The sequence below is a fragment of the Silurus aristotelis genome (genome assembly GCF_946808225.1).
Source record: "Silurus aristotelis genome assembly, chromosome: 4".
In the NCBI taxonomy this organism is placed as follows: Eukaryota; Metazoa; Chordata; class Actinopteri; order Siluriformes; family Siluridae; genus Silurus; species Silurus aristotelis.
The window spans coordinates 12382180-12395553 of NC_139577.1; the positions used below are offsets into that span (position 1 = coordinate 12382180).

Below are 13374 nucleotides of genomic sequence, written 5' to 3' on the forward strand. Positions count from 1 at the left end.
TTCTGGCCTGTCCCTGAGAAACACGGAGTTTGAGCTCCCTCCAAAGATTCTCTATTGGGTTTAGGTCTGGAGACTGGCTAGGCCACGCCAGAACCTTGATATGCTTCTTACAGAGCCACTCCTTGGTTATCCTGGGTGTGTGCTTCGGGTCATTGTCATGTTGGAAGACCCAGCCTCGACCCATCTTCAATGCTCTAACTGAGGGAAGGAGGTTGTTCCCCAAAATCTCGCAATACATGGCCCTGGTCATCCTCTCCTTAATACAGTGCAGTCGCCCTGTCCCATGTGCAAAAAAAACACCCCCAAAGCATGATGCTACCACCCCCATGCTTCACAGTAGGGATAGTGTTCTTGGGATGGTACTCATCATTCTTTATCCTCCAAACAGGTTTAGTGGAATTATGACCCAAAAGTTCTATTTTGGTCTCATCTGACCACATGACTTTCTCCCATGACTCCTCTGGATCATCCAAAAGGTCATTCGCAAACTTAAGACGTGCCTGGACATGTGCTGGTTTAAGCAGGGGAACCTTCCGTGCCATGCATGATTTCAAACCATGACGTCTTAGTGTATTACCAACAGTAACCTTGGAAACGGTGGTCCCAGCTCTTTTCAGGTCATTGACCAGCTTCTCCCGTGTAGTTCTGGGCTGATTTCTCACCTTTCTTATGATCATTAAGACCCCAGATCTTGCATGGAGCCTCAGTCCGAGGGCGATTGACAGTCATGTTTAGCTTCTTCCATTTTCTAAGGATTGCTCCAACAGTGGACCTTTTTTCACCAAGCTGCTTGGCAATTTCCCCGTAGCCCTTTCCAACCTTGTGGAGGTGTACGATTTTGTCTCTAGTGTCTTTGGACAGCTCTTTGGTCTTGGCCATGTTAGTAGTTGGATTCTTACTGATTGTATGGGGTGGACAGGTGTCTTTATGCAGCTAACGACCTCAAACAGGTGCATCTAATTTAGGATAATAAATGTAGTGGAGGTGGACATTTTAAAGGCAGACTAACAGGTCTTTGAGGGTCAGAATTGTAGCTGATAGACAGGTGTTCAAATACTTATTTGCAGCTGTATCATACAAATAAATAGTTTAAAAATCATATATTGTGATTTCTAATTTTTTTTTTTTGATTATGTCTCTCACAGTGGACATGCACCTACGATGACAATTTCAGACCCCTCCATGATTTCTAAGTGGGAGAACTTGCAAAATAGCAGGGTGTTCAAATACTCATTTTCCTCACTGTAGCTGATATAATAGACTTTATTCAACTTAAGCTATTTTTTTAAAAACAAACAGACCTTGTCTAACTTTTGCAGGTAGAGCAGAGCAGTATCACAAGCCCGGAGATAACAGGACAGACATTCTTCCTCTCGCTCAGAGAGACGAACACGCGAAGCAGCAGACACCGTTTGATGGTCCAGAGACAGGCCTGCAAACACAGATGCAGGATTTGGAATCTCATCTGCCATTGATAACATATTCAGCAGCGAAGAAAGTATGGGGAGAATAAACAAGAGAGAACTGTTGGGCATTTAGATGAAAGATTAGGATAGGAAACGACCCCCTCCTCCACAAACACACAAAACATTTAAGCTCCGGTGTCCTGGAAACATGTAAATAATAATTGCTAGTGCTGAGAAAGAGAGAGAGAGAGAGAGAGAGAGAGAGAGAGAGAGAGAGAGAGAGAGAGAGAGAGAGGTCAGGCCATCACAAAAGGAGGTTGCAAAGGTCATTAATATACAAATGTATCCGTCTACAACTTCCAGGCAGCAGGAAGGGAGGAGGGGAGCAGACATGAGGCTTAATCAAATCAGCAACAACCGCCAACACAGATGCAGCAAGACACAGCCAGAAAACTCATCTTGCGAAATTTGCTCATCCACCCCCACTTCAAAAAATATGTCATGCTTCATGACATATTTTAACTAAATATGTCCTGAAGCATGCTTATAGGCATATTTTAGGGGTCAAAAGGTTAAAAACCATATAAATCAATTTCTGAATTTACTGTCAATTAGTGAAATTTGTTCTGATTTATACTCTGCTACAGTCAGGGCACAACTGATAATTCTGATCATCCATCATGCTAAACACAATGACTCATGATCAGCGTTCCATCAAATCTGTTTTCAGCAGAAGTTTCTGGGACAACTATATATAGCCCCTTTCTTTCAGACAGTGACGCAGATTTCTACGCATTTCTTCCTGTGTTCAGAGTTATACGTTTTTATTTCGGAGGAACTGGCACGCAGCAGCGTACACAGAATTGGACGTGAATAACCACAGGATATTTTCATCTCAAATGTCCTGGCTCCCATCCGCCAGCTGTGAGCATACCTGAGCCAGTTGGTAATTTGTCGACTCAGAGCCTCCTGAGAGGACCACTTCCCCACCTCATTCAAACAGCCAAAAAGATTTCAGGTTCATATATGGACATAAATGTCCTTCCCCCAAAACTTAAAAACCTGACTGTGTTTGGAAAAGTATTTTGAAGGTATGACATTACTCATAACTAATTAGCACAACAGATGTGTTGCCAAGTGACACCCTATGCAAATTATTTTCTTTGATGATAAATAGGGTGGATATAAAAAAAACACAAAAATGTCAGGTTTTTGTGGAGTAAAAAAATTAAGGAACCATGTTTTAAATAATAATAGTTTAAACAATTAAACCATTAAACCAAACTGTTTTCACCTTTACTGTAAAAATCAACATATACAGTGAGGAAAATAAGTATTTGAACACCCTGCTATTTTGCAAGTTCTCCCACTTAGAAATCATGGAGGAATCTGAAATTGTCATCGTAGGTGCATGTCCACTGTGAGAGACATAATCTAAAAAAAAAAATCCAGAAATCACAATGTATGATTTTTTAACTATTTATTTGTATGATACAGCTGCAAATAAGTATTTGAACACCTGAGAAAGTCAATGTTAATATTTGGTACAGTAGCCTTTGTTTGCAATTACAGAGGTTAAACGTTTCCTGTAGTTTTTCACCAGGTTTGCACACACTGCAGGAGGGATTTTGGCCCACTCTTCTCTAGATCAGTCAGGTTTCTGGCCTGTCGCTAAGAAAACACGGAGTTTGAGCTCCCTCCAAAGATTCTCTATTGGGTTTAGGTCTGGAGACTGGCTAGACCATGCCAGAACATTGATATGCTTCTTACAGAGCCACTCCTTGGTTATCCTGGCTGTGTGCTTCAGGTCATTGTCATGTTGGAAGACCCAGCCTCGACCCATCTTCAATGCTCTAACTGAGGGAAGAAGGTTGTTCCCCAAAATCTCGCAATACATGGCCCCGGTCATCCTCTCCTTAATACAGTGCAGTCGCCCTGTCCCATGTGCAGAAAAACAGCCCCAAAGCATGATGCTACCACCCCCATGCTTCACAGTAGGGATGGTGTTCTTGGAATGGTACTCATCATTCTTCTTCCTCCAAACACGTTTAGTGGAATTATGACCCAAAAGTTCTATTTTGGTCTCATCTGACCACATGACTTCCTCCCATGACTCCTCTGGTTCATCCAAAAGGTCATTCGCAAACTTAAGACGTGCCTGGACATGTGCTGGTTTAAGCAGGGGAACCTTCCGTGCCATGCATGATTTCAAACCATGACGTCTTAGTGTATTACCAACAGTAACCTTGGAAACGGTGGTCCCAGCTCTTTTCAGGTCATTGACCAGCTCCTCCCGTGTAGTTCTGGGCTGATTTCTCACCTTCCTTAGGATCATTGAGACCCCATGAGGTGAGATCTTGCATGGAGCCCCAGTCCGAGGGAGATTGACAGTCATGTTTAGCTTCTTCCATTTTCTAATAATTGCTCCAACAGTGGACCTTTTTTCACCAAGCTGCTTGGCAATTTCCCAGTAGCCCTTTCCAGCCTTGTGGAGGTGTACAATTTTGTCTCTAGTGTCTTTGGACAGCTCTTTGGTCTTGGTCATGTTAGTAGTTGGATTCTTACTGATTGTATGGGGTGGACAGGTGTCTTTATGCAGCTAATGACCTCAAACAGGTGCATCTAATTTAGGATAATAAATGTAGTGGAGGTGGACATTTTAAAGGCAGACTAACAGGTCTTTGAGGGTCAGAATTCTAGCTGATAGACAGGTGTTCAAATACTTATTTGCAGCTGTATCATACAAATAAATGGTTAAAAAAATCATATATTGTGATTTCTGGATTTTTTTTTTTAGATTATGTCTCTCACAGTGGACATGCACCTACGATGACAATTTCAGACCCCTCCATGATTTCTAAGTGGGAGAACTTGCAAAATAGCATGGTGTTAAAATACTTATTTTTCTCACTGTATATAAAAATGCATGGACAAAATACCAGTATTATTATAAGGATGAAATACAAAGAAAAGTGTGCAAACTACTTTATAATTTGAACTGTATCAGCGTTTAGAATCAACCAATCAGATTCAGTCTCTTCTAATTTATGTACATCTGCCATCAATTACAGTGATTGATTTACCAACAAATAAAGTATAGCTTTTTTCTATAGGATACATCTCTTTGGAACCTTTGGAAACTGGAAACTGGAAAGGCCATTGGGCTCAAAGAGCTTACAAGGCAGAAATAGGATATTGGATTCCAGTTTCAGATTTCAGTGGAGATACCATGGAACACTAAAAAGACAATAATCAACAAGTAAACAAAGTATGACACTGTGACACTACAAAGAACAAAGTGTCAATCTAAAGTTGGGGAAAACCATTCAGGGAAGCTGTCAAGAAGGATAAATCAACATTACAACAACTGATAGCAAGAACTGGTTGCTCCCTACATTTGTCAACAATCTACCAAATTTTTCATATGTCTGGGTGGCAAGATGGAGACCTGTTTTAAACTAAAAATAACATCCGAGACAAGATAAAGTTTGCAAAGAAAAACATCCAGCTTTATGGATGACCAGCTTCTATTATGACCAGCTTTGGTCATAATGAGTGCTGGATGAGTTCTGTAGCTGGATGCAGCGAAATAAGGCAAAACATTGCATTTAAACTGAGTGTATGTTCACAAAGTTGCAATGAACAGAATAAGCAAAATACACCCTTCTACACAAAACCAAGCCACATTACTACAGTTAGTACCTTTGATGACAAATGCCTCAGCCAGCAGGCGCAGATGGTAAAGGGGCTGCTCATCCTGGGTGAATTCCTCAATGCCAGCACGAGCAACCATTCCCTGGGAATCTCGATAGTGACCCTGTGCATAGTGCACCTTAGCCTGTAGGAGTAATGCTTCATTTAGGTAGCGTGGCTAGGGAGAAACAAAATAAAAATACATACACGTTAACAAAAGCTTTAGAGACCACTTTCTAAAATCCGTTTTCTTTCTCATTTATGCTATAAGCAGGTAAAAATGGACAAATTGAGTAAAAGCCTGTCCACTACTATCAGTAATATAATTATTTAAAAAAAGCTATAGATAAGACATTTTTACTACATTTTATAAATACTGCTTCACACAAATAAACTGTATGTAGAAGTGATTAGATGATGTAACACACCTCCAGGCGTCCTCTGCTCAGTAGGTTGTTCAAATGGCTTTTGGCTTGAGCTAGTTTGGGTTGAGTTTGTTCAGACAGACAGGTAGAGCTCCGAAGTAGAGCCACGTTCTCTAGCAGGCATTCCTCCAACAGAGCTTCAGCCTGGAGCAGCAGCCCGTAGTCATCTTCACACCCCATTGAGAGTGAGCAATTGCCAGGGGGGATGTAAGGGAGAGAGAGAGAGAGAGAGAGAGAGAGAGAGAGAGAGAGAGAGAGAGAGAGAGAGAGAGAGAGAGAAAGAGAGAGAAAAATCCTAATTTGAACATGTTCTTATTGTAGTTGTAAAGAACTTTTGAGTTTTATTTACAAACAGTAACCATTTCCATTAAAAGACAAAATCATACACTGAATTGAGTCTCGTGAAAATGTAAAAGGTTAAAAAAAATTGGCAGGCTATACAATCTATCAATTATTTTGCGTACTGATATTTATTGCAAAACAAGATTGCAATAATGAAATCAATGGGTAAAAATGGGTTCATAAATTAATGAACCAGTACAGAGCACATACAATGCATACTACATATGTATAATACATAAACATTTTCACAAATTTTTGGATTACGAATGCAATATTTATTATTAGGTAATTTAAGTTTAAACGTAAGAAGAATGCATTTACTTTTAATGCACACTTTTTTAAACACGCTTAAATATATGTAATAGAATTAATTTCAATCATAAAAACATTTCTAATATATTATATAAACAAATTCAATATAATTTTCTAAGAAACATTTTTTTGGCTTTGCATTCTGACAGTGAGTAGCAGAAATGCTATAGGTTTTTGTCACCATACAGCAACAAAGTTATATATATCAGACTAACATCAGAATATATATATATATATATATATATATATATATATATATATATATATATATATATATATATATATATATATATATATATATATATTTATATTTATATATATACATATATATATTAGAGCTGTCAAAATTAACACATTAATAACACGTTAACGCAAATGAATTTTACAGCGTGCATTTCTGTTCCAGAATTTTAGACCATTTTTATTACAAATATAAATAAATAAATATAAAAAATTAAAACCATCAATGCAACACCTATCTATTCATGACATCTTTTCTTTACTCATATATATACTTTATATATATACTGTATATATATATATATATATATATATATATATATATATATATATATATATATATATATATATATATATACATACAGTACATTTATACATTTAAAATCAACTTCACAGAAATTTTTTTTTAATTACTAAACATTTGTTTTACTGATGCTGGTTTTACACACACACACACACACACACTAATTAACCTTATATATACATGTAACATAACCTAATATATCCGACTTAAAATATTGAATCTAAATCATCACCCTACAAAAAACACATTGGCCGTTAAGCTGCTTTAATTTCTTTCATGATATCTCGAAGCTGAGAATGTCTTCTAATGTTCTAATGACCTTTAATGACTTGGTTGTGTTTGTTTTAGCACAAATACAAAGTTAAACCCGAAGAAACTTTGAAATGTTCTTTTTCCTTTTGTAGAGATCTTGTATACATATTGGGTTTCCTGTTTGTGTCTGACTTCTTACACCTCTTTACTGAAGTCTGAGAACTCGGGCAATTCAGACAGGGCAGAATGTTATAAATCAAGTTAATATCACCTCAAACATTCTCCAATAGTTTCATAAACATTTACAGAACAAAAATGTTGCACCAAATTAAAAAATCAGATATTAAAACGTCTAGGCATCTTGTAGTATTTGAAGTTGGGTGGTAAAAGATCAAGATTATATAATGTTTATTTTAGTTTTCAGTTTAAAAGCATAAACCACTTATCTAGAGCCACCAACCTGAATATCACCCAACTGCATATAGTAAATTTACAAGTGAATGAAGTGAAGCAGAACAGAATCCTTTAATCACTTCAAAAATCATCAGCTTAGTCAAACTCTTAGTGTGTCTGTAAATACTCCTGACGATTTCATGGCCTGGAAATGTTATCAACGTATATAACTGCCTAGAATTACTACTAATTGACCTGCTGACATTTAATCAGGTTTCGAGATTATGCATATGTATGCATATGTATACAGTGTATACATTTTAGGCAGGTGTGAAAAAATGCTGTAAATTGAGAATGCTTTAAAAAATAGAAGTGTTAATAGATTACTTTTAACAATTGACAAAATGGAGAGTAAATGAGCAAAAGAGAAATCCAAATCAAATTTGGTGTGACCACCCTTTATCCTACAAAACAGCATAAATTCTTCTAGATACACTTACACAGTTTTTGGAAGTACTCGGCAGATACAGTAGGTTGTTCTTAATGACATTGGCTGTATGTTTGGGTTCATTGTCCTGCTGCAGAAGAAATCTGGGAATATTTAGAAGCCTCCCTAATAGTATTGCAGATGTATAAGCATCTGTCTGTATTTCTCAGCAAAATTAATCCTGACCAAATTTTCAACTCCATTTGCAGAAATGCAGCTCCAAAATTGCAAAAAACCTCCAGCATGCTTCCCTGTTGCCTGTAGACACTAGTTATTGTACTTGCTCTTTGGCAAACAAACTGCCACCTTATCCAGATAAATATTTAAAAATTTGACTCATCAATCCAGAGCACCGGCTGCCATTTTTCTGCACCTTAGTTCCTATGTTTTCATAAATAATTGAGTCACTTGGCCTTGTTTCCATGTAAGGTGTTTGGCTTTTTGGCTGCAATTTTTCCATGTCTGGCCAGACTTCTCTCTGCAGTAAATTGGTGTATCTCTGTCCCACTGTTTTCTGCCAGTTCTTTCAGTACCTGGTGTCTTGTTGTTGTGCTCAGGCTTGCCATGGTGTATGACCTGTAACATGTGACTGTCTTTCACAACTTCACCTTAGTAGCAGAGTGGCTGTTCCTCACCCTGTTTTAAGCTCCTACACAGCTGTTTCTGTTTCAGTTAATGACTGTTTCAACCTACATATAAAATTAATGATAATTTTTGTGTCAATATTTGGCATTGTAATTGATTTCTCTAGTCTCTCCATTTAAAGCTTTTGTGTACATTTAAAAAAAAAGAAAGGCTTGTCAGAGTACACTGACGTTGCAATTCTCTTGTCAGCAAAGACTCTAAAAATTACATACTGCATCTTTAACAGCAAATTAAACTGAATAAAGCATTATGGTAATTTAGTGCTTTGCATTAGACAATTAGACATGACTTGACATTGTCAGCCATTATTGTCAAAATAGCTGGCAACAAAACCGAGTACACCCTAAATGACAACAGCTGTACGTCATTTAAACATGCAAAGTCACATGTCATATTCATCATGTGGATGTTTTGTCTGCTTGACGGGAACATACAAATTTGAGTATATTGTATTAGAGTAGTTAAAATGTGGTGCTTTGAGTACAATTCTCTAATACTGACCACTGGATGTTCAACATGGCACCTTATTGCAATGAAATCTCTGAGGATTTGAGAATTAGAATTGTTGCTCTCCACAAAGACGGCTGAGGCTATAAGAAGATCAGTAACACCCTGAAACTGAGTTACAGTATAGTGGCCAGGGTCATACAGATTTTTTCAAAATCAGGTTTAACTCGGAACAGACCTCACAAGTGTCCATTAAAGAAGTTTACATTTTCATTTACGTCATTTAGCAGATGACCTTGTCAAGGGCGACATACAAAAGTGCTCTAGCAATGAATAAATCTACACTGATACACCAGATTACAACTTAAGATAATCAGCCTAAAACTTCTTGTTGAGTCCTCATGATGTGCGACAGGTGCAAAAGCTGGCTTTGGAAAACAGATGCATAAGTGCTGCTTTAAAGGTGGAAGGTCCATGGTTAGACGATACGCCACATACTGCAACAAGTTGGTTTGCATGGCCGTCATCCCAAAAGGAAGCCTCTTCTAAAGCCCGCAAACAGTTTGCTGAAGACAACCTGATCAAAAGCATAAATTACTGGAACCATGTCCTGATGAGACTTGGTTAAACTTGTTTGGCTCAGATGGTGTCCAGCATGTATGGTGACACCCTGGTGAAGAGTACCAAGAAAATTGTGTCTTGCCTACAGTCAAGCATGGTGGTGGTAGCATCATGGTCTGGGGCTGCATGAGGGTTGTTGGTACTGGGGAGCTGCGATTCATTGATGGAAACATGGATTCGAACATGTACTGTGACATTCTAAAGCGGAACATGATGCTCTTCCTTGGCCGAATGGCAGTTTACCAACAAAATAACGATCCTAAACACACTGCCAAAATGAAGGCGAAAGTGATGGAGAGGAGAAAACGGCTGCTGAACTTTTGTGATATACTGTGTGTGTGTGTGTATATATATATATATATATATATATATATATATATATATATATATATATATATATATATATATATATATATATATATATAAATATATATATAAATATATATGTGTGTGTGTGTGTGTGTGTGTGTGTGTGTGTATGTTTTATACAATGCAGGAAAAAGCAGTGTGTGTGTGTGTGTGTGTGTGTGTGTGTGTGTGTGTGTGTGTGTGTATACTTTGTGGGTTTTGCTCTACATCTCATTGTTTGAAATATTAACACTGCTGAGCCTAATCATATTAGAGTTGTTTACTTTAGCAATGTGAATTGAATGGTCATGCCCATGAATGTGTGTTGTGCATACATATTCAGCACTTTGTCCGACAGTATATCCCTACAGCAAGGATTATATGACAGAGTTGCCTTTGTGTTGACATTTACTTGGTATAATGTTAAAGAAATAGATTTTTAACAAAAAGGAAATGCAAAGAAATGGAGAACGGGAGTAGTACAAGCAGGATACTTAATGCAAATACCCCACCAAAATAGTAATAAAAGTATGACATGTCCCCAAAAGGATACAACCAGATAACAATTTTCCCATGAAGAAATGCAGCTCTGTAAGACTTTCCATAATGACGAACTTGTAACTAGTAATCTGAGCATACGTGTATTATCAGTCACATCATGCACCATGGACGTAGCGGAAAACAGCAACTGACTGCTTCTTCGAGAAGTAAACAATTTATTAAGCAGAACAAGACGATGAAAAAGAGGTGGCAGAATTCAACCCTGTGCTATGTGTGCATTATTGGATTTCTAAACGACTGCCGAAGATGAGAAGCAAATTTTTAAAAAAATTGGGAAAAGACTCTATGTTGCACGACTGCCTTGTAAAGTAATTTGAAAAAGTCATGTTCATATATTCGGATTACGCTTTTGCAAAGGCATTATGTACTTTTTGACCTGGTGTTCTGTGCTAAATATTTTGTTATAAAACTTAACACATCCGGAATGTGCCGTTGACTCCTCCAGTCCTCCCACAGCATCACTGAAGTGGATGCAGCTTGATAAGCTCCAGGTCTATGGCCGCATTCAAAATTACTGTGTTGAATCAAGTCAAGCATTTGCAACACCGTTGCATCAATATGTCCTGACACCATTTCCTTTCCTTTTAAGTCCAGTTGCTGGACCTGTCCACCTTTATCTCTGTTTTCATGCTTTACAAATGAGGGCGTAATGTATATCATTATAATGGTTATAAGTATGGCTTTGGTACAGTGATATGCATGTGTGCATCATATCAGACTGGGAAATTTCATTGAAAGTGTCACCTAATAGTTCGTTCAATGTTTAAAGAGACAACATTCATAAAAGTATTTATGCATCAACTTTAACTCGCCCTTGCGTCACAGGGGACCGGAAAACTGAAGCAACTGCGCCTGGCAGGAGTTTCCCAACAATACAGTACAAAGTTCACACGGAAGAATGTAAAAGAAAAACACAGCACACACACAGAGCACTGTGCCACCCATGACATCTTCATCTTTCTGTCCATCACTTACCGTCCTCGTGAAAGCGAGCAGCTGCGAGTTGCTCCACCAGAGCCGGGATCCTGTCCCACTGGCACTCGGCTCTGCAGCGCTCGATCTCGGCTTCCAAGCGGTACAGAGACAGCGAGAGGCGCGCAGACATGCCTCCGAGTTCCCGCGGTCCCTCCGACACCCGCGGACTGACTGCACACTGGCGCACGGGCAGAGCGCAGTGAGCACTGAGCATGCGCACTGCAACGGCGCAAAGCTACTCTGGGGGAAAAACTACAGCAGTCATACAGCAGTTATTTACCTTTTTTTTTTTTAATAACTATTATAGAGGGATTCCTGCAATTAGTTTAATAACTATAAAACCTGTGCAAGTTATGTAGCCAAGAGAAATTTCTCGGTCTATACCTCTTATGTTGTTCCACACCTGTATAAGTTTCTTTCTCCTGTTTGGAAGAAACTGAAAGAAACTCGTAAAGATTTAGAACAATATATGGGTGAGTAAATACTGACAGCATTTTCATTTATGTGTGAACTATACATTTAAAAAAAAAAATTCAAATAGTAATAAAATAGTGAATATAAGAAAATAATTCAGTGCAAGCATTTCTCCAAACACATTAATTTATAGATCATTTCAGACAACATTGCTACTGCCAAAGAGTCTCAATGAGAAACCTGTGGCTAAAAATATCAACACGGTTTTCATTGTCAATTATTATTTTCTCTTTTACTAATTTTGGTGAAGGTTCTAGCGCTCATATCCTACTACACCAAATGCCAAAAGTGCCAAAAGTATTTGCTCGTCTGCCTTCACATGCAAAAGAACTTGAGTAACATCTGATTCTTAATCCATAAGGTTTAATATCATGTTGGCCCTTTGCAGCTATAACAACTTCAACTCTTTTGGGAAGGCTTTCCACAAGGTTTAGGAGTGTGTTCATGGGAATTTTTGACCATTCTTCCAGAAGCGCATTTGTTAGGTCAGACAGTGATGTTGGACGAGAAAGCCTGGATCGCAGTCTCTGCTCTAATTCATCCCAAAGATGTTCTATCGAGTTGAGGTCAGGACTTTGTGCATGCCAGTCAAGTTCTTCCACACTAAACTCACTCATCCATGTCTTTATGGACCCTGATTTGTGCACTGGTGCCCAGTTGGAACAGGACCGAGCCGTCCCCAAACAGTTCCCACGAAGTTGAAAGTATAAAAATTGTCCAAAATGTCTTGGTTTGCTGAAAAAATAAGAATCCCTTTCACTGGGACTAAGGGGTCGAGCCCAACTCCTGAAAATCAACCCCACATCATAATCCCCCTCCACCAAACTTTTACACTTTTCACAGTGCAGTCAAACAAGTACCGTTTTCCTGGCAACCGCCAAACCCAGACTCGTCCATCGGACTGCCAGACAGTGAAGCGTGATTCGTCACTCCAGAGAACACGTCTTCACTGCTCTAGAGTCCAGTGAAGGCGAGCGTTACACCACTGCATCCGATGCTTTGCATTGCGCTTGGTTATATGAGGCTTGGATACAGCTGCTCGAACATGGAAACCCATGAAGCTCTCTATAGACTGTTCTTGAGCTAATCTGAAGGCCACATGAAGTTTGGAGGTCTGTAGCTATTGACTCTGTAGAAAGTTGGTGACCTCTGTGCACTATGTGACTCAGCATCTGCTGACCCGCCCTGTGATTTTATGTGGTCTAACACTTTGTGGCTGAGCTGCTGTCGTTCCCAATCGCTTCCACTTTGTTATAATACCATTAACAGTTGACTGTGGAATATTTAGTAGTGAGAAAATTTCATGACTGGACTTATTGCAAGGTTGAGCTCCTGAGAGCAACCCGTTCTTTCATAAATGTTTGTAGAAGAGATCTGCATGCCCACATGCTTGATTTTATACACAACCATGGAAGTGATTAAAACACCTGAATTCAATGATTTGTATGG

General features: G+C 38.6%; 1 protein-coding gene across 2 annotated transcripts in view; it reads right to left on the reverse strand.

Annotated features, from left to right (window-relative positions):
- ttc7a (tetratricopeptide repeat domain 7A) overlaps positions 1-11652 on the reverse strand; it is a 36293-nt gene extending 24641 nt beyond the window's left edge. The window contains exons 1-4 of one of the 2 annotated variants that reach the window (XM_083539929.1): positions 11452-11651; positions 5528-5691; positions 5109-5277; positions 1302-1432 (exon numbers count right to left, since the gene is read on the reverse strand). In XM_083539929.1, the coding sequence (XP_083396055.1) occupies positions 1302-1432; positions 5109-5277; positions 5528-5691; positions 11452-11581 (594 nt within the window). In that variant the 5' untranslated portion in view covers positions 11582-11651. Of the gene's footprint in view, positions 1-1301; positions 1433-5108; positions 5278-5527; positions 5692-11451 lie in introns of both variants that reach the window. The other variant, XM_083539930.1, reaches the window with a different exon arrangement.
- Between the last annotated feature and the right edge of the window lie 1722 nt (positions 11653-13374).